We start from the raw sequence: 21,902 nt of genomic DNA on the forward strand, positions 1-21,902 counted from the left end.
TGAGCTTTGCTTTCTGCCTCATACATCTTCTTTTCTTCCTCTTCCATCTTATTGTACTTCTTTATTTGTTCACGACCCTCAAACATAGCCGTTGGTGGAATGTAACCATCTTGAATGCACACCCACATCTTAGCATCTTGATATTTAACATATTGTTCAAACCGATCTTTCCAAGCAACGAAATCGGTACCCTTAAACATTTTCGGAGCCTTAGTAGCTGAACCTGCTTCCACCTCCATTTTCACCAGTTCCGTAATATTTATAGAAGTCATCTTTGGAAGAAATACGAACGAACACTCAAAGAAAACAAAAATAATTTATTATTCTGAGCAGTACAGTAGGCGAAGTTATATTTAACTTCGCTTAAGTCTTAACTTCGCTTGATTTATCAACTTCGCTTTCTTCACAACTTCGCCTGATGTTAACTTCGCTTGATGACAACTTCGCCTAAGATAGGCGAACTTGTGAGGTAGGCGAAGTTGATGATAACTTCGCTTAATCTTATATCTTCGCCTAAACCCTACAAACAGTGGCGGCAACTTCGCCTGATGAACACAACGTTTTTGCAGGTTTTATTTTGACGTTTTGCGAGGTATTCGAAGGTGCAATGGGTTAATTTTGATGGAGGGAGGTGAGGAGGACACGAAAACTCGGTATATTAACGTAAACTCGTCCCGCGAATGGTCGAACAGAACGATTTCTACACCCGTGTGATAATCCCGAACCACACAATCACGAGCAAATGCTCTGATACCAATTGTAGGTTCCTAGCCGGATCTACACGGAAATATCTCGTTCTACGTAGGTGCGGAATCCCTACGTAAGACGATACGAGCGTAGAAGCAATATACGTTAAACACAAGCAAACACACGTTACAATACGCAAAAGACACGTTGTATTGCAACTAATAACACGTGATGTCTCAATAACCAATTACACGTACTGGAAATCGTTAATACAAAAGAACCCGTAGCCTAACTTAAATACACTTCGACAACTTCGCCTAACATGCTAGGCGAAGTTGTCACTAACTTCGCTTAAACCACAAGTTCGCTTATGATGGGCGAACTTGTGAAACACATTAACTAACAAATAACAAAACCAACTAACACAATTACAGACACTAGATACTGAACTACTGACATCATGTACCAACAGCTGCAAATTTATTTTAATAAACACCAATACCACCACTTAATGTTCACTGCTCCCCTCCCGGGGTATAGGGATCGGAGGCTGTGACACCGGATTACCGAAAAAACACCCGTGTGGTTTTGATCACATCGGTACGTTGAAAGTAGTAGGATGACATGAAGAATGGGAGGCAATTCCTTTAATGATTGAAGCATCTGATAACCACTCCAACAAGAAAAGAAAGTCATCAAAAGATGGTAACTACAATGTAAGTACACCCGACGATGCTTTCATTAGTCATACGTCGAACATCAATGAAGACATCACACCGACAAAGACCAACTTCAAAAGAAAAGAGACAAAGCGAGTCGTCAAGCAAAACAACTTTCGTTGACAAACTTAATAGGTACACATCAATTAAATAAACGACAATGGCGGAAATGACAAAATTTAAAAAGATACGAGAAAAGGTCATTGAATCGATGGAGGCGCAACATGTGATGGTGGAGGAGGAACGGGCCCTGGGAAGGCAAAAAGAATATGACCGGGACTTGAAAACTTTTACGGACTCGCATTACCAAGTGACCGGTGCGATTTTGTATATAATTTTAAACCGAAAACATGAAATATCGAGCACATATAGATGGCCCTTGTTATTTTTAGTCTTTTTTATAAGTTTGAATTATATAATTATTTTATTTTAATGATAGTTTATTTTATGTTGTTTAAATGGTATCATTTGTGTTTTATTATCATTATTATTATTTTGTAAAAAAGAAGAAACGGTTTATGAACTATGGTAAATTGGTAATTGAAATATGAGTGACGTCATTAAAGTTGGATTTTTATGGTGTTTCATGATAAGTACCCCACACGTATGCACATTGCACACACAACAAAAGACCTAACTTGTGAGTTTTAAATCCTATAATCAACATAATTGGTATAGACTTATAGTAACTTACTGCTAAAAAGTTAATATGCTATAATTCTGTATAATGAAATTTGGATATGGAACTAATATTTCATGGGTATAAAGTTTATTTTACCTTTCCCGTATCTTTATTAACTTCCAAAAGGGACCGGGACCACCTGGTGAATAGACAACATAACTTCTAGACGATCACGCCACAGGTGACGTACGCAAAGCATATCCATTCGGGTTTGATATAAAAATATCAATGTATTTTCTCATTTTCTATTAAAAAAATATCACCCAACATAAATATCATGCATATTAAAGTTTCTAAAAATGCTAAATGACAACGGAAAATCTTTGAACAAAATTTTACTATTAAGGTCTCTCTACATTTATATAAAAAAAATCATGTTTTTTATGTACATTTTATTTAAAATTCATGTATTTATCAAAAGTATTTACAGTCATAAATCATTACACCTTAAATCAGCGATAATAAGATTGAATAATTTTGTTTTATAAAAGTATAGAATTGTTAAAGGTGTAAATTGTTAAAGTTTTAATATATATTATTTTCACAAATATATGTTGTCTATACAATTGTAAGGATTTTAATATAATAAAACTACGTTACCAGATTTATATGTTTATCTTTTTATTTTGTCTTTAATATGTTCAAGTTACGTTGAGCGACTTGAAAATAAAAAATTACTGCATCTACTATTAGTACTTATCAATGTTATTGTTATTATTATTATTATTATTATTATTATTATTATTATTATAAATAATAATTACTACTATTATTATTATTATTGTTATACATTCAAGTATACTTGGCCTATATTGATTTTGATGTTAATGGTTAATTGGTTATCGATCATAGTTAAATGTTTTATTATTTTTAAAATTTTATCTTAAAATTAAAAAGCTAGTTGTTACAACTTACAATCGACATGTCTTATGTTCTTTGTCCGGCCTCACACTTAGATTCCCCAAATCAATTATAGGTGTACCTTTTTTCACTAGAAGGTTCTAGATGCGGTCGATTTTTTGGGTAAATAGGACAAAACCCCGGTGAATAGAAGTGATAATATATGGGTCATTTTTTATACATAAAGAGTCCCTATTGAGCAGTAAATCTCACACACGACTTCTAGAGAACCTTCTAATGTTAGACGTGACTGGGTCTAATGTCTTCTCAAGTTCTCCATCATGTCATCAAAATGTTGGAAACAAACAATTTATCAAACTGAAGGTTTTAGATGAAAACACATTGACTTATTCTTAGGATGGTTAACCACTTAGCTTGATGGATCCTTTTAATATCCTCTATAATCCGTTAAATTTAGTAAGCAGAGACGGTGATAGTCCTCGTTGTTAAATCTGGTTTCCTCTATTTACGTTATTGAGACGATGGAACACTTTACACTTGTTTGGTTTTTGTGAGGTTGTGAAGACTTAAAATGTAGTTGCTAGACCGGTGGATTTTGATCTTCTTGCTTCTAAAAATTCAAGCGATGTTAAGGCATGGCCGTATCTCCTTGAGGTATACAAAGAAATCGGAGATGAAGATATTGTTATGTCGACACGCATGGTGGTGTCGTGACGTTATTAAAACGGTGTTGTGTTTAACAATAATGATATGTTAAGGGAAACCATTTTATTTATATTGTTCGTGCATTCTATTTTTGGTTTGTAACATAAATTGGGTGTTATGGTTACAAAATCCAGTCGTGGCTCTATAACTCCGTTAGTTGATGACTAATTTCTTGCTAGTCAGTGTTATAAAATTCTAACGGTTCCAAGAAACTGATTCAGACTCTTTTCTATTAATCGAACTCTACAAAAGAAAAAAAATCAGAACAGATGACTCACATCGACTTTTATTTATTCCAGATATCTTAAACTAAACATAATCTAATACAAACTTAACTAGATCCAAACGATAAACATAATAAACAAGATAAACAACTTTATTAAAAATTTGTAAACTAGGACTCTTTGATTCTACTTGATTATTCATCTTATATTTTTAAAATTTGTGTTTTATCCTTTTCTTTTAGAGTTATATGATTTAGTGTTGAAGTTTATATCTATCATTTTTAAAGTTTTTCTTCGTATCCGTTGTGTGCCAATGCAATATGCATACGAACTTTTCATATAAAGAAGTCGATTGCCATTGACCATTGCCTAAGTCCATCAGCCCAACTAATTAATGAACCAATACCACCCATTGCACTCGGTTAACCCTCCTATTGACCAGCCCACCTCACCACATCAATTGCCGCCACAAACCTCCTTACAACCACTCGAACACTCCACCTTCAGCGAATCTTCACTCCATCCGATGACAACTCGTTCAAAAGCGGGCATTTTTAAACCAAAACATCATGCAAATCTTGCTTGTCTTGAAAAACAGTCGCTTGCATACTGTTGTTTTTAGTTTTCACATCCTGTGATCTTGAAGATTACAATAATGCAACTAAATACTCCAAATGGATTAAGGCAATACATGAAAAGAGTAGGTGTGTCGTATTCAGGTTGATCTATTCAACTAAATGAGACATGTTTATGTTGACATATTTAAGTTATTTACAAGCCGTTTAACTATTACAACTCACAAATTAACCACTTTAACACTTAACTAACACTAACTGCTAACTCTTTTACCACCTTTAGATAAACCAATGTCAACATTATAAAAGTCGTAAAATGAAGTTATAACTTAAATCAAAATCAGTAAAAAGATGGAAAGACAATAATGTATGATTACCATATCATAATGTCAAATGTTAGTTTATCTACAACCCCTTTTTATTGTTGGGATGTCTATCCATTGCTTTTTTACCTTTTTGGTGATTCTTATCGTTCTCATTGTCATTTTGTAAATATTATAAGTATAAATATATCCATTTCACTTTCAATGTCTACGTGTTTATGTTCTAGTGGTCACATCTCGTCATTCCACTTTTACTCCTCAAAATTTTATTTATTTAAAGTAAATTAAATAGCTGTCCATGCCACATGAATTACTATTATCATTTTAATATTACAAAAAAAACCATGTAATCTTCTAAAACAATATAATTCCCACTATTATATAATCCCATCTACCCCAACAAACAAACCAAAACACAACAATAATAACAATAATAATAATAATATCTTCAAAACATCGAGATGTTGATGAACATATTCTTCTACATCAGTCTACTCTTCCCGATTATTCGAATCAAAACCGATATATTCATCCTCACAAAAGATTACCTGTCGTATATGCTTGGATTCGGCGGTGTGAATCCTCGTTACCACCAAGAAGACGTCTGTTTAGTGGACCTACCAATTATTAGATTCCAAGATCTTCAAAACCACCAGCACAGGTCTGTGGATCGGATGTGTTTAATATGCAGAACTGACTATGACAAGGATGACGTAATCTGCCAGCTCAGCCGGTGTGGTCATGCGTTTCATTCGGAGTGTGTTGGAAACATGCTTCATAGGAAACAAACGACATGTCCGTTCTGCCGGTCGCCGGTGTTCTCCGGTCTAACTTCGGTGACGTGTAAGGGTTTCTGAAAGTAGATGTAATTAGTTTATTAATTAATTAATTATTATATGTAAATATACCGGTCAAGAAATTTTATCACTTCCGGTCTGCAGGTATTTGATATTTTTGCATGGTTTTATTCGTTACTAAGTAATTAATTTACTATTGCAATATTGATATTATTAGAGGGCCACTATGGTACTACCACATGAATTGAACGAATGAATAAAAAAAACTAACCATTTTCTACTTTTTATCTTCTTTCATCCTTTATTACATATATATCCAACTCTATATAAATAAGTGGTCAAATCAGGGCACCTGTAGTGGAAGAGAAAACGTCACCCTCACGTAAATATGAGTTTCTTTTTTCTAGTTTTATGTGCAGTGGTTTTACGCCGTTGTAATAGTTAAATAATGTTCAAAATAGTTATATAAATACAAATTAAGAAAAAAAAGAGAAATATATGATTGATCGAATCTTTAATACAAATGTAAAGATTGGAAAAAGTATACATGTAATGTGGGCAACACCTGGATCTATGTGTCGCAACACACCCCACTACGGATGTTTTTAGAGCTAATGCATACATGTGGTTCTTTATATTAGTTAGTTTGTTCACTCCATGTATTGTCGCGGTTTAAAATGTTGATAAAAACAAGCAGATTATGACGGTAAATTCCATAAAGGCAACAAACTAAGAGAAAAAATAAAACTCGGAAAAAGCTTTAAAAAACTAAGAAAAACACACAAAGTAAGTTATTAAAGTTTAATGAATTGTAAAATAACATTACTAAAGTTCAGTAGCGACAATGTAATCTGGATGGTGTTACTTAAAGATTTCTTATATAAAGAAAAACTACGAGTGATACCCCAATAGTTAAATCCGCGTCTCACGAGTTGCAGGCCAACACACTACTAGCATTTCTTGATTTAACATCTAATGGATGCCTGTGGATACATCGATTAAGACAAGAAATCATTGTAGCATTTGGTTCTTCATATATGGCATATAATATGTAACTTTTATCACTTAAAAATAATATAAGATATATAATTTTTTATCATCTAAAAGTTTATTTACAATAATGAAAAGTAAACAAAAATCATATTTACTTTTAAGAGGATGAGGCATCTAGATGTATTGAAAAGCCATTTTCTTAAATGCACAAAACAACGTTGATTGAGATGAAACAACATTGAAAAACCATTTTCTTAATTTTTCTTAAATGTGTCTCATCTTTAACCTTTTCCTTTTCTTTTTCTCCCAAGCCAAACGTACCTCTTCACTCATAATTCCCTATATGATTAGAACCCTAAATCTTAGCTAAGGACATCAACATATACAATTTTGAAAAGTCATATTATTTCGGTTGATAAAAATACTTTAAAACTATGTACAAAATCCCAACATAAGAAACATAGCATTCCCGATATCTAAAGGTTGGAATGTGAGACGTTGAGCGCCAAAATCAAGCAATAGATACAAGTTCGAAATCCCAACATAAGAAACATAGCATTCCCGATATCTAGAAGTTGGAATGTGAGACGTTGAGCGCCAAAATCAAACAATAGATACAAGTTTTTAAAGTGAGTATAAAAGTGTCAAGTGCAAGTGAGAAGAAAGTCTTAAAAATAATTTTAACAATGACATGTAAGAGTTAAAATAATATATTTGAAAAAGGTAAATTGTCATTACGTAAAAAAAACCATTAAAAATGAGCATGTATGATATTTTAAACTTTGGTTGGGTATATATAATATCTATTTGGTTGGGTATATTTATATATATGATATCTAGAAGATTTGTAACGGTAATATGATATTCTCCCTAAAATAAAATGACGGTAATTAAATATGCTTTTATTTCACATAGATAATAAACAATTAAACATACAACGATCAAAATACAAAGAATGAAACTTGACAATATTTTTCTCCAATCATCTCCTTTGGAAGTTCAACGCCTTGATACCATATACAAAAACACCGAAGAATAGAAGTACCCAACCAACATGAGCTAGAGCAACATATCCTAGGAAGTCGTGTTCGTATCCGAGGAATTCCTTCAAATAGACCTTAACCTCCATGTAGTCGTGTTTAGGCACGAAAACCGGGATTGACTTGTCGCCTACTTGAGACGTTATCAACCCGTAAATAGTCCAAGCCACCGGTGAACCCCAGTAGTACCATCTCCACCAGATGGGAATTTGCTGCATAAGTTAATTAAGTGTTAAAAAAACACGTCTACGAAGCAATGTAGGTATATATGTAACCATCGAAAAACCAAATTTGTAGCCTAGTGGTATTAAGGTGCGTAGTAAAAATAAAATAAAATTAAATAAATTTACTTACTCCTCTTGGGATGAGAAAACCGGAGAATAAGTTCCAAAAACTGAGGAAAAACGACATGACAATCGCAGCGATTTGGTAACTTGGTGTAAGAGCGACAAGCATCATTCCATACAAGGTGAAGTAAACGAAACACATGAAGACATAATAGTAGAACCATAAGAACTTGCCCATCTGCCACTCGAATCCGATCATATAATAAAGCAGAAGACTGTAAAGAAATGTTTGGATCCCGACATATATGGTTTCCACCAAAGCTTGAGCAAATGCGTATGGTAATGCTGAATACATCCCGGCTGCTTTCTCACGATAGAAAACCGTTCGTTCAATTGCTACAACGGATTGAACTGCGGATGTGTTTGTTCCACCGAGGAACAAAACAGCAGCGTACATGGCTCCCATCAGATTAGACAGATCTTGTTGTTTTGACCTGTGTGAAAATCAATAGTATTATTATATCTTATGCATTTCGAAATTCATGTCTTTTGTCAAATATTTGTCTAAATCTTCAAATATAATAAAAGTCAAGAGACTTACATTTTGGTTCCTTTGTTCCAGAAGATGATCCCGAAAATAAGACCAATAACCGTCGTCATAAAGAACCGAACAACATTGTACTGAGGGTTTCTCCAATACGACTTATGTTGTTTCCAGAAACATGCCTTGAACTGCTCGAAAGACGGTTGTGAATACTGTGTTGCAAAGTGAAGATCTTGAGAATCTGGTGGCGGTGTGCTCAGTTCTTTAATAAGCTCCTCATTCCTCCTGACAAATCATCCATCAAAAAACAAAGACAGTGTTAGCTGAACTTATTATCTTTTATAGTTATTGTTATTTGATTTATCATTTATTATTCCTTAGTTTGTTTGTTGATCATCATTTATCATTCTGGTTTCCAGATATTCACTTATTCAATATACAGAAAATACTATTTACCGATACGATTTTTTAGTCTTTTAAATTATTCTAACATGATCAAATCATAAAAAAAATACAAATCTTGAAAGTATTTTTGTACCGATAGAGATCAGAATTCGCGTAAATTTCAGCAAAATCAACTCCTAATTGAGCTTCAACTGCGGTAGAACTGACTTCTAGCATCCATGTTGCTGGATTGTATCCTTCCTTGATCTTGGAAACTCCCTTAATGGACTGTAAACAAGTAAAAACAAGTAAGATCGATAGTTTGATATCGAGTTCAAGTCAAAAAGATCAAGAAAAGATATATCCTGACTTCAAAATATTCAACAAGAAGGTGAGAATATCGTCCGAGAGGTCCAGTGTATATGGCTTGCCCTCCTCGTTTCATCAAGAACAACTGCAAAAAGATGAGATGTTCTAAAGTTTTAAGCAAACCCGATGATTAAGAATGCTAGAATGTTAATTCACTAAAAAGTATGGTACGAATCGTACTTCATCAAAAGCTTCAAAAATGTCTATGCTCGGTTGATGAATGGTGCACACGACGGTTCGGCCTGTGTCCACTGTGTTCCTAACAGCTCTCATCACTATAGCTGCGGCTCTAGCATCTAGACCGGAGGTTGGTTCGTCCATGAATATGATTGATGGGTTAGCCACGAGCTCGACTGCTATGGTGACTCTCTTTCTTTGTTCGGTTGATAAACCGTCAACTCCAGGAAGTCCCACAAGAGCGTTTCTGATCGGACCTATCTCCACAAGTTCCATCACTTCCTCCACAAACATCTAAGTTTTCAACCCGAAAAACATTAGTAATATTCAGAATTATGGTTTTTATATTTTGTGCTTCTGATCTGTATCACACATTAGGTAGTCTAAATAACAACTTGTACATACCTTTCGTGTTGCTTCATCGACGTCTGAAGCTAACCGAAGCCAAGCTGAATACAAGAGAGATTCATAAACTGTAACATGAGGAGAATGAATGTCGTTTTGTTCACAATAGCCGCTAACACGAGCAAAAGTCTCTTGGTTCTTCGGGTAACCAGAAATACTTATACTTCCCTCAATATATCCTCCGGTTTTCCTTCCGGCCAACACATCCATCAAAGTTGTTTTTCCAGCACCACTTACCCCAACTAACGCTGTCAAAACCCCTGGCCGGAACGCACCACTTACATCTCGTAAAAGCTGCAGCCGATCCTCCTCCACGCCCTGGCTTTTCATTTCCTAACAATGTTTTAAAACCATGTTAGCCGAGCTTATTATCTTTCAAATTGATTATTGTAACTAGGACTTCAAAATGAAAACCAAACATATCATACGCTACTTACAGCAGGCATATCGACATAATAGTTAACATGATCAAACACCAAAGATAATGGCTTAAACGGCAACACCATTCCCTTTTTGTTTAACGTGTTAGGCCCGGGCTCGCTTGCCATTTTCTCCAACTTCTTGTTCTTTTCATTGTTATCGTCTACAACTGATTTAGAATCCACCATGGCTGCATTTCAAGTATTGAAAGAAGATCATCAGATGCATAAAGATTCAAGAACGAAGATTTTGATTGGTGTTACAAAACTCGACTTACGGGTCAAATATGTAAGTGCTAGCATAAAGCAAAGGTTGAAGACTAGAGAGAATCCGAAGAGTGCAAGAACACAAATCCAGTACCAATGGCCTTCGGTAAACATTCCTCTAGCCTTTAGAAGTTCTTTCCCAACGGTAGATTCACGATACATTTTGTCAAAACTTGGCTGCACAACATCATTGAACAAATAAATATTCGAACAAGGGTAACTAGGGGCGGTTGGAGTTGGACTGTAAAAAAAATAATAAGCTAAAGCCTGGCCGGGCCTTCAATTATTAGATTTTAACTTGTTAGTTATAAGGTATTGTAACAAATTGATCTATTTAAACTTACCGCACTCCATCTTTTATCAAGAAACTCAACAAGCACGATGGCGTTTTGTCCATATGACATGGGAGAAAGGTAATATGCCCATTTCATCCATGGTTGAAGGTCATCTAACACAAAAAAAAATGTGTACTTGTAAGTACAAAACCAATTTACTACTAGAAATACTACAATACAAATCCATTATCTGGTTCTTAGTTCTTACAGTTTTCAACATATTATTGGTTCTGAAATAAACGCCCCTCTATATATTAATATACAAACTACTAACCTTTGGCAATGATGAAACCGCCAAGAACAAAAACCAACAACAATGTGAACGTGCCGAGCGTGTTGGCAACGACTTGTGTTCTTCCTAGTGCCGCAATGAAACGGAATAGGCCTAACGCCATTTGATGTATACCCAAGTATGCTAACAATTGCCGGAAGAAACTGAAATGCGTACAATAAGTTAATAACATCATTAACATGTAAAATGTAGATTCTTGATGTTGACAAGAAAAGGTCAAAGCAGAATAATTGTAAGTTGACTCTAAAGGTCAATTGACCATCTGACCTAAAAAAGTCAAAGTAGAAGGAAAAACAGCATACCAACTAGCAGAAGGAGCAAACCCAACAGTGTAATAAGTCAGCAAAATCCAAATTCCAGACTCCAAAAGTGAAAGTGGTAGTCTCAAAAGCCAAATTGGAAGAGCAAAAGCCCAAGCAGGATAAAACAATGAGTCCCTTTGTTTATAAAACACCGGCAACCGAAAAATGGTCAAGGCAAGCTCAGCCATCCCGTTAAACATAACATTAATCAGACTGAAAAACAACGCGCCATAATACTTTCCACCGTCATCTAGATCGCCATACTTCATCGTGGTTCGAAAGAACACGGTGAAAGTAAACAAAGCCATGATTGTAATTTGTGTAGTTTTGAATATGTACACAAAAGCATTTCTCTTCATTAAAAGCCATTCTCTAGATAAACATGCCTTAAAGAGTTCTTTGTTAGATATCCCATATTTGTTGGTCACCAAAGCAGCAGGATGAGCTTTTGATTTGTCATAAGGAACATGAAGAATGCCCGCAATCTTTCGGCCAGTATGGTAGTTTTGAAAATGATGAGCGAAATCGTCTACCGACACATATCGATAAGCTATACTTTTGTTGAACCAATATTGTTCTTGATCTTTCTTAGATGTGACTTCTTGAAGGAAGTCCGCGACACCTTTTCTTTCAGGGCATTTGAACCCCACGTGTTCAAAGAACCCGAGAACTTCTATTCTTGGGCCCTGGAAGACCACCTGGCCTTCAGAAAGGAGGACTATGTCATCAAAGAGTTCAAAAGTCTCCGGTGCCGGTTGAAGAAGTGATATTATCATTGTAATATCCGTTATGTGCACCATTTGTCTCATGTACTTGATTATTTGAAACGTTGTTGAGCTGTCTAGACCGGTTGAGATCTCGTCCATGAGGAAAACCTTTGCGGGTCCCACAAGCATTTCGCCCGTTGTTACACGCTTTTTCTGCCCCCCGGATATACCCCTTCTCATATCATCCCCCACCACTGTGTCCGAACATATGTCTAGCCCGAGTAGCTATGGTACCATAACCATAACATTAATGGTTAGTACTTAGTATTAATATTCAGTTGAAATAATAATATGTGATATAAAATAGGAATAAGCAAACATACCCTGAGAACATACTCAGTGATTAAACTAGATTTTTGTCCTGAAACCGCAATAGCTTTCATGAATGCATCAAGTTCAGGATCCGGTTTGATGCCTTCGGCTTTTTCCCGTCTTGACAATTCCGCCAACATCTCATAGCGTGTTCCAACCCCCGAGCAACGTGCCGAGAAGTCCAAAGTCTCTCTAACGGTCAACTCACCGTGGTGTAGATCATGTTGACTGATATAAGCACAAGTTCTTTGAGGAACAAATTCGTTCATTTCGTGGCCACAATACGTTACCTTACCCGTTACCCTTAGATCATTTTCGAGCTTTCCCGCTAGTGCTTTCAACAATGTGGTCTTCCCCGAGCCGGGAGGTCCCAAAAGTAGAGTCATCCTAGAAGAACACGCGTGTTTTCAATATTTAAAAATCAAGTTTACCCGAACCGAAGCTAGAATGATTAATATTTACAAGATTTCATTACCTAGAAGGCGACACGATCCCAGATACTTGATGAAGGATGTTGATAACCCGTTTCTTCGACGGGAAAAGCCTCAAGAAACCAAGAACGTTCTAAAAACACAATAAAAACGGGTTGATTTGACCTGAAACACTGTTTGCACTTTTTTTTATATAAATAACTGAAAACTTTACCTCAATTGAATTGATAGTAGAGTTGAACAAGGTTGGAAGTGCTCTACTTCCAACAAACACATCACCTTCAATAGACAAATTCTCATATCGAATTTCGATCCTTGGAATATCGATTCCGACCCTATCAATACGTTCTCGAAGCCTTTCAAGAAGGCGTTCGTTGTCATCATCGATGGCTTTTTGCATATTCTTCATTAAATTCTGTCTCTCTTCAGGTCCAAGGTTTGAAATATCAATCTCTTCGCGAACAACTTTCCCGTCATCCAAAATGTTGGTTAAGAATCCTTTTCTTAACCGGTCATATGTGGGCAGCCGTTCGATGGCTGCCCACATGAGTTCATCTTCGTCATCTTCTCTCCCACTTTTTTGGAAAACGTCTCCACCCGGGGTTGTGAACACTTCCCGGATACTAGAGGTTCCCCAACCCCGGGTGCTCCCAGAGGCCAGACTGCCTCCACGACTCATGTTTCGGCTCATGTTCCGGCTCATGTTTCTGCTCATGTTTCGGCTCATGGTCCGGCTCATTGACCGCATCAAGTCGTCACCAGTCAATGCTGAAGCCATTAGAACCTCAGATGTAAATCAACAAAAAGAAAAATTATATGAACATGAATTGAAGAATCTTGATTGGGTTTGTATGGAAATGTTATGGTCATAAGTTTCAATATTTGGGTTATTTTTATAGTACAAATAAATAAAGATGACAAGAATCAGCATTAAGGTTATTTGTGTCACCCAGGTTCCAGTTTTTGTCATGGTTTGAGGTTCTTGTTCTCAAGGATGTGTAAAGACATCATTGTTTATTTTATTATAAGCAATATTTGATATTAAAAGTGGCAGTTTATTCAGCTTTTTGTCGTGGCTAAGTCAAACAAGATTCGATCAAATGGACGAAGCTGATAGCTCTTCCTAGAATCAAGAGGTAGGATTGACCAAAACTGATTACTCAATGGTTCGGTTAACGGTATTCATAATTGACGGGAGTTCTTGACACGATCCGAAACATGAAATGAAATGATCAAGTTTTAAGTTGTCATTTTTGACATAGATTCAGGTTGAAATGTTTAACTCGATTACGAGCAGTTTACTTTGTTTATCACAACTTGTCCACCTTTTCTGGCTCATTTACCCGTTTACAATCTTAACATCTCAACTACAACACATCTACCTATTTGACTCGTTTAGATTAACATGTTTCACGGGCCATGTTCGGGTTGTATATAGATCATGTTCGAATTCATTAATCTAAAAAACAAATTCCTTGAACTAAAAAACGACGACTTTGTATAACACTATTAACAGAATATTCGCCATTTTAAAGTTCTGTATAATTAGACTTTAGGGCGCAGTTTTAGCAATAAGTTTGATCCGAGCTGCTAATTATGATTTCAGAAAACGACAAATCAAACCGACCGAGTTGAATAGGTTGGCCAAACTAGTCGGTTTTTTGAAGAGGAATTTACTTGTTTTTGTTTTATAGTTCTAAAAATGAAAAACCAATAATAATAAATCTTAAATGATTGGTTTGTTTTACATGGTAATTTTCAAGTTCCAAGCCGTAAACCATCAAAACCCTAACATCATCGTACTCGGTAAATTTCACCAATAGCAAATAGCAAAGCTATGGTAGGGTCTGGGAAGATAAATGCATGTAGTCAGCCTTATATCTACCCGTAGAAATAGAGGTTGCTTCCGGTGAAACCCCTGACTCGATAGTAGTTTTGCATCAAGCATTGAACATAAAACACATAGCACTCAACCATATGGACATCAGCCGATTGGTGCACTAAACATCAAAACCTAACCATACATATTCCGAAAACTATGGATATCAATCATGTCGAGTGAACGAGCTAAAGTGTTCAACCCAAACACCACCCACATTTTTATTCATAATGAAACCATCGCATACTTAAAATCATGTTACTTGAATACAACCCTTTTAACATGTCATTTAAACATGTATAACAAATTGTGTAAAATCAAGTTGTAAGCTTTTGATTAAATGGTTGGGCTGTAAAATATTGGGTTAAACTAGAGGTGGCAATGTGAGTGGGTTGGGTTGGGTTGGATTTAGGTGATGGGTCAGGATGGGTATGGGTCAGGATGGATTTTTAAAATAGAGGGTTAGGATGGATATGGGTCAAGATGAGTAAAGCTAACCCATCTTGACCCAAGTAAAGGTTGACATACAAAGGGTTTTAAAAATCCCTCAAAAAAATATTCAAAATAACTATTAAAAAAATAATAACTTAAAGTATAAATAAAAAATGCAAAATTTAAAATAACAAAAATGTTGCCCAATTCATCATTGTTCATTAAAAAAAACCGTTTTGTACAGGTTCAAGTTTCTCGGGGTTTTTTTTTTCAGTTCGGTTTTGTGTTTTTTTCATTTCGGTCGGTTTCGGTATCTGCTCGGTTACAATAATTTCGGTTTCGATTTCTCGGTTTTTCCGGTTTCAGTGTTGTTTTGTTTTAGTCAGTTTTTTTGGTTTCATTTCGTTTCGATTCATTTTATTTTATTTTGGCCGGCTACGTTTCAGTTTTTTTGTTTCATTTTGGTAAGCTTTTTTATTGCATTTCGCTTTTTTTTGTTTCGTTGTGGTCAGTTTTTCGGTGTCATATCGGTTTTTTTGTATCGTTTTGGTCGTTTCTCTATTTCGTTTCAGTTTTTTTGTTTCGTTTTGGTCGCTTCGGAGTTTTTGATTCGTTTTGGTCCGGTTTTTAAACTGCATTTAGTTTTTTTATGTGTCCTTTTGGTCAGTTTTTCAGTTTCAATTCAGTTTTTTGTTTCGTTTCGGTCGTTTTGTATTTCGGTTCAGTTTCGTTTCGGTTTTTTTGTTTCGTTTTGGTCGGTTCAGGTTTTGGTCAGCTTTTCAGTTACATTTCGCTTTTTTTGTTTCGTTTTGGTCGTTTTTCAATTTCGGTTCAGTTTCGTTTTGTTTTTTTGTTTCGTTTCGGTCGATTTGGTGTTTTTGTTTCGTATTAATCAACTTTTCAATTGCACTTCGCTTTTTTTTTTTGTTTCGTGGTCAGCTTTTCGTTTTCATATCGGTTTTTTTGTTTCGTTTTGGTTTTTTTGTTTCGTTTTGGTCGGTTCAGTGTTTTTGTTTTGTTTTGGTTAGCTTTTCAGTTGCATTTTGCTTTTTTTTATTTCGTTTTGGTCGTTTTTCTATTTCTGTTCAGTTTCGTTTTGTTTTTTTTTTGTTTTGTTTCGGTCGATTTGATGTTTTTGTTTTGTATTGATCAGCTTTTCAGTTGCACTTCGCTTTTTTTTTTGTTTCGTTTTGGTCAGCTTTTCGGTTTCATATCTGTTTTTATGTTTCGTTTTGGTCGTTTTTCTATTTCAATTTTGTTTCGTTTCGGTTTTTTGTTTCGTTTTGGTCGGTTCGGTGTTTTTGTTTTGTTTTTTCCAGCTTTTCAGTTGCATTTTGTTTCGTTTTGGTCAACTTTTCGGTTTTATATCAGTTTTTTTGTTTAGTTTTGGTCGTTTTTCTATTTCGATTCAGTTTTGTTTCGGTTTGGTCGATTCGGTGTTTTTGTTTAGTTTTGGTTAGCTTTTCGGTTGCATTTCGCTTTTTTTTTGTTTCGTTTTGGTCAGTTTTTCGGTTTCATTCCCGTTTTTTTTGTTTCGTTTTGGTCGTTTTTTTATTTCGGTTCAGTTTCGTTTTTGTTTTTTGTTTCGTTTTAGTCAGTTCGGGGTTTTTGTTTCGTTTTTTGGGTTTCGAATGAGTTTTGTTTCGCACATGATAGTTTGGGTATTTTGAAATGGATAAATTTTGGATAAATTGGATATTTTGTTTTGACCCATTAAAACTTATAAATGAAACTCACTTGTATATTTCCAACCCATCCTGACCCACTTGAATAATTTTTATGATCCATTGTAACCCATTTTACTTTTAAAGTTTATCCATCTTGACCCAAAACAATCCATTTGGATTGGGTTCGCCACCCTTAGGTTAAACAGATCATAGTTCTATAAGATATGTTGCGCACCAGAAAGAACAAGAACAAACTAAACTAGACCCCAAAAAGCCAAACATTAAAAAAAGGAACAAGCAGAGGTTTTCGAGTTTCGATGCCTAAGTTTAAAAACCACTTGGTTTTTAAGAAAGAAAACCAAAATCTCTAATTGTACAACATTTGATTTTTGTAAGGTACTACTATTGGTGCAGAATGTACATGCAATCAGTTCTGTACAGCAATTACACTACTACAAGCCTTTTCCTGCAAAAGCTTTCAAAACCTAAAACTCATATAAAACGACCACCTTTTTAACCGCAAAAAAAAAACAAAACATCAAGTAAAACCCGCATTATCCACAGGTAAAAAAAGTTCAATATCATTATTACTATCATCATCTACCGACATTGCTCGGGCTTCTGCAATTTTAAGTGCAATAGAGGCCTTGTAAGCTAATAAATCTGCAACCTCCATTAACACCTGAGCTCGTTCCCGCTTCATGATGGCCGCCTGTGCCGCCCTATTTGCCGCCTCCTCGGTTTCTTGAACTTTCGCAGAGACGTTTTCAGCTTCCACGGCCTCGGTTTTTGTTTTGTCATATAAGGCGGCTGTAAAGATGAATTGAAAACAATATCTGGTTTTAGTAATTTCACATACTACAGTCTACATATGTGTGTTTGATTGTTTATAAAAGCATGAGAGGGTAAAAAGGTAATCTTCGCTCATATTTAAAAATTAATCGATACAGAGAAATAGTTGTAAAACAAAGCAAAAAATACATACCTTTCAAGAAGTTTATTTTCTTTCCTCGTCCAGATTGGGCCGCACGTTGTCTAAACGATCTCTTCTTGCGCAAAACCGCCTTGAAATTTGGTCTATCGGGTTTTTTCTGTTTGTAAAGCTGCAACAAAGATTGATGATCAACATTTGTCACAAAAAGCGCACTTAACACTTCCAATATTAAAACTATTTTATAAATTTGTTGACTGGATAAACACACGGTAACACACATGTTCCTCCATGCTGACATGACACCAGGTACACAATATAGCACCAGTGCAGAAAAAAAAACAAATCAAACAAACAAATTCGACCATTTGCTCACATCGAGCCTATTTGGGTTATGCTCGATCATAAAACGAGTCAAGCAAAAAACAAGGTAGCTTAAAAATGAAATGTGTAAACCGGGTCAAACAAGTCAAAAGTCAGCTAGTGTACAACTAAAGCATTCAACCAACTAAAAATATTTTAATTAACAAAGTTTAAAAACCATTAAAATAATATAATTCATGTAATCTTATTCAACACGCTATTATTTATATAAATTAAAAGTGCTATAGGTCAACCCAGCATGACTTATTTCCAACTGCCTAAAGTGTATATTAATACATATAACCTCATAAAACAATTTTATAAAAAAAATGTTATATTAATACAAAGGTACTATAATTTATGTGATCAATTTTGCCACACAAAATATTAAAAAAAAGATAGAAATATTGGACCAAAGGTGCAACAGGCAGTCTGATTTTTTATATGATATAAACATATACAGAAAACTTAAAACTAAAATATGTAGATTTGGAAACGGGTAGATGTAAAAACAGGTAATAATATTAACAAATTTTACCTCAAAAGCCCGAACAAGAGCAGAACGCTTCTTCTTTCTTTTATCCATCCAATAACCATAAACAGCTTCCAAAACATCCTTTGATGCCAGATTCAAACACAAATCAACCGCCTTCGTTACATCAGAATAATCACCAGGACTACAAAACATCCCTCTTTCAAAAGCATCAATTATCTTCTCGAAAGTATCTTCATCAACCCGTGAACCACGTCCATCATTAAATCCATCCAACCACTCATCATCATCAGAATCCATTTCATAAACCGAATCACTCTTTTCCAATATTCTAGAAACTTCATCACCTCGCGAACTGATATACAAATCGGGCATCTTAAACGGTACACACGTTTCTTCTGCATAACCTGATACTTCATTCACTTGAGGAACGGGTATAATACTACTCATACCTGAATCTTGCACGCGTATGGATCTTTCATAACATTCTTTATATAATTCTTTAAAAATAGCCCAATCTTGCCTATTGGGAAACTCAAGTCTCCAACTTCCTTCCCCGCTAGGCCAAATTATGGCATGAGTGACCCGATTAACATAACACGGTTTCATGACGTTTTGAGTTTCAACGCGAAATTTTTCAACCCCGTTTCGTTTAACAGCAAAAAACCATTGATTAGAACCCGACATTTGCACAGTAATAACTGCTTCTTTCTCTCTATAACACCTGTCCGGTTCGATTACTAATATACTTGCATTGCATCTTGCAGAATCTAAATCTTGTGTTAATTCTTTGAGCTCCTTAAAACTAACTTTTTGCGTTGACCGTGAACTCTCGGGGTTTGACTTTATTGGAAAGAAGGGGACACCGTCCTGCACGAGACTTGAAGTGTTACTTTGTTTTGTTGACCTTAACGAGCTCCGCGTCTGTCTTGGTGGCAAATTCGGTAAATTTAAACGAGTTGGTTTAGCAACCGAGGCTGTGACAGCAACCCCCGTAGTCTTCTTTTTCCTAGACTTCGATGACAAACGAAGCTTGGTGGTGTTAACCTTTGGTGGTTCAGCCGCAACAGACGACTGCAAGTCTTCGGTATCAGTTTTCTTTCCAGATTGTTTTCTAGAAAACTTTTTCCCAAACTTTTTATCTAAATTACTGCCACCAATCGATTCGGTCCTCTTTCGTTTTCTAGAATAAACCACTCCCCACCTATTACTTCCGGGTGCAATCTCGACATCCAATTCAAGACCATCAACCGAATTGATTTCATTATCCTTCGATTGCCCTAATTTAATACCATCATCAATCCCTTTATCCTCTTCATTCGAATTACGCCATCCGTTTTCTTTCAAACCAACATCTCCACCTCCACCACCGCCGTGATCAAGCAAATCAATCCAACCATCTTCCGCATCCGCGGGAGCTAACGTCGGGCGTCTCATATGTTTATTAACATCTTGAGTCGGAAACAACCGTCTCCCTGATCTCAAAACCCTAGCCCCGAAAACCCTAGTCGTCCTCCTCATCTCCACCGACGGCATCGACTCCGGCACCGTAATTACACCCTCAGACGATCTTTCTTCACTAATTCTCTTCACAATTTCAAGATTTTCAACACCCACGAAATCAATTCAAACCCTAACCCTAATTCTATAACACCCACCAACAAAAACCCAAAATTATACACAAAAATCAAAGACCCATGAACAAGAAACGATTATGGAGACATATTAGATCTGGGTTTGACGAAAAACGAAGCAATCGTTGAAAAAGTAATAATTTTGTATATGTTTTACATACATATACAATTATACATACATGGGTGTGTGTTTTGATTTGGCGCGTACCTGATGACGGCGTAAGGAAGGAGTATAGAATTATAAAGAAGTGGTGGTGGAAGGATGGTGGCCGTTATGGCAGAGAAGGGGTAAGTGAAGATAAAGAGGCTGAAGCGATGCTGGCCGTTGGATCTCCAACCCTAGTCAGTCTAACTGTTATGTGCAGATTGATTGTTATTGTTATTGTTATTATTATTATTTTTTTATGAAATTTTAAATTAAATTATTAAAAATAAATAATAAAAAGTGTTGAGAGTGTAAAAGGTGGGGATGAATTGAATGTTCTAGTTACGTCCGTATAGTACGCTATAGTTTTCATATTTGACACCAAAGTTTTGATGTGCTTTGTATTGAGTCCCTTATAAAGTATTATTATTAATTAGGGGTGTGCAAGAAACTGAAAAAATCACTCCGGAGCTGAAACAAAAACTGACGCTTTGGTTTTGTATTTTTGTAAAACCGAACCGAATTTCTAAGTTTTTTAATTTTTTATTTTACGTAATTTACAAGAATTTAATAAATATTTAGGTCAAATATTGTTGGCCAAGTGTATAATAGCTTAAATAATCAACAAAATTATTCATACCTGTACTCATTATTTTTGGTCTAGCTTTTTTTCCGGCCTAAAATTTTCAAGTTCAAATTGCAATACCCGAAAAAACTGAAACGAAAACCAAAAAACCGAAACCGAAATAATCGAACCGTTTCAAAAACCCAAAACCAAACTTTCGGTTTAATTTTAGTCCAAAACCGCACCGCACCACGCACACACTTAATTATTATATTAGTTATTTAAATGTTTTTGCAACACATTTATAGAATTCTTTATGAAACATAAATGTTTTTAAGAGTGACATATTATAATCATTTGAAGGTTGTTGAAGAGGTAACAACGAAATGTTTCGAAATTGAAACGGTAACACAAATTTTGTTCACTCTACATTGTGTAAAAAGTGGTTTGGTTTGATTTGACGTCTCGTAATTGAGCAACCAAGTATCATTGTATTAAAAGGTCGATCTGACTTGATAAACAGGGGACGTTGATTATGATATATGAAATCAGAACCAGGTATGTTTGAATTGATGAGTTTTACTTGTTTAATTAAATTAGTTGTGTTTGGGTTAACATGTTTACTCGTTTAAATTAATAGATGTTGAAAGTTTTGTGATAAAACTAGTGAGAGGTTAAAAGGGCAACAGCCACAAACTTTAAGGGGTTTAGATGCAAGTTTTTGTGCTAGTTCATGAGTCAAAGCGTACATGGCACGTCGAAGCCAAGGTCCTAAAAGATATTTCACTCATTAAAGCAATCACAAGTTTCTGCACCAAGAACATGCCACCAAACCTAACCTCCTTTATGATTTCCATTTTAACTCTACTCAATTAATTATTTAGTTCCACTTTTAT

At 35.4% G+C, this 21,902-nt stretch overlaps 2 protein-coding genes across 2 annotated transcripts; both read right to left on the bottom strand.

Annotated features, from left to right (window-relative positions):
* Window positions 1–7,405: 7,405 nt before the first annotated feature.
* LOC143598786 (pleiotropic drug resistance protein 2-like) lies at window positions 7,406–13,735 on the bottom strand. The gene is made up of 15 exons (XM_077076921.1): window positions 13,112–13,735; window positions 12,942–13,030; window positions 12,478–12,853; window positions 11,388–12,379; window positions 11,068–11,228; window positions 10,803–10,906; window positions 10,470–10,635; window positions 10,210–10,382; window positions 9,773–10,105; window positions 9,371–9,661; window positions 9,192–9,275; window positions 8,976–9,109; window positions 8,495–8,722; window positions 7,961–8,387; window positions 7,406–7,818 (listed from the first exon to the last, which is right to left on the bottom strand). The coding sequence occupies exons 1-15, from the start codon at window positions 13,673–13,675 to the stop codon at window positions 7,549–7,551; spliced, it is 4,392 nt and encodes a 1,463-aa protein (XP_076933036.1). The 5' UTR covers window positions 13,676–13,735; the 3' UTR covers window positions 7,406–7,548.
* Window positions 13,736–17,346: 3,611 nt separating this feature from the next.
* On the bottom strand, window positions 17,347–19,889 carry LOC143598787 (uncharacterized). The gene is made up of 3 exons (XM_077076922.1): window positions 18,708–19,889; window positions 17,861–17,978; window positions 17,347–17,685 (listed from the first exon to the last, which is right to left on the bottom strand). The coding sequence occupies exons 1-3, from the start codon at window positions 19,347–19,349 to the stop codon at window positions 17,414–17,416; spliced, it is 1,032 nt and encodes a 343-aa protein (XP_076933037.1). The 5' UTR covers window positions 19,350–19,889; the 3' UTR covers window positions 17,347–17,413.
* Between the last annotated feature and the right edge of the window lie 2,013 nt (window positions 19,890–21,902).

This window comes from Bidens hawaiensis, unplaced genomic scaffold (genome assembly GCF_021521415.1).
Source record: "Bidens hawaiensis isolate Kalapana, Puna unplaced genomic scaffold, B.hawaiensis_p1.1 tig00050823_1, whole genome shotgun sequence".
Lineage (NCBI taxonomy): Eukaryota > Viridiplantae > Streptophyta > Magnoliopsida > Asterales > Asteraceae > Bidens > Bidens hawaiensis.

Excerpts from the sequence above, each read along its gene's own strand:
- LOC143598786 (XM_077076921.1), bottom strand. The coding sequence starts at position 13,675 with ATGGCTTCAGCATTGACTGGTGACGACTTGATGCGGTCAATGAGCCGG. Across the intron at positions 10,907-11,067 it reads CGGTTTCATCATTGCCAAAG|ATGACCTTCAACCATGGATG; the intron begins GTTAGTAGTTTG and ends TTTTTGTGTTAG. Across the intron at positions 10,636-10,802 it reads TTGATAAAAGATGGAGTGCG|CCAAGTTTTGACAAAATGTA; the intron begins GTAAGTTTAAAT and ends GATGTTGTGCAG.
- LOC143598787 (XM_077076922.1), bottom strand. The coding sequence starts at position 19,349 with ATGTCGGGTTCTAATCAATGGTTTTTTGCTGTTAAACGAAACGGGGTT. Across the intron at positions 17,979-18,707 it reads CTCTTGTTCGGGCTTTTGAG|CTTTACAAACAGAAAAAACC; the intron begins GTAAAATTTGTT and ends TCTTTGTTGCAG. Across the intron at positions 17,686-17,860 it reads GAAAATAAACTTCTTGAAAG|CCGCCTTATATGACAAAACA; the intron begins GTATGTATTTTT and ends TCATCTTTACAG.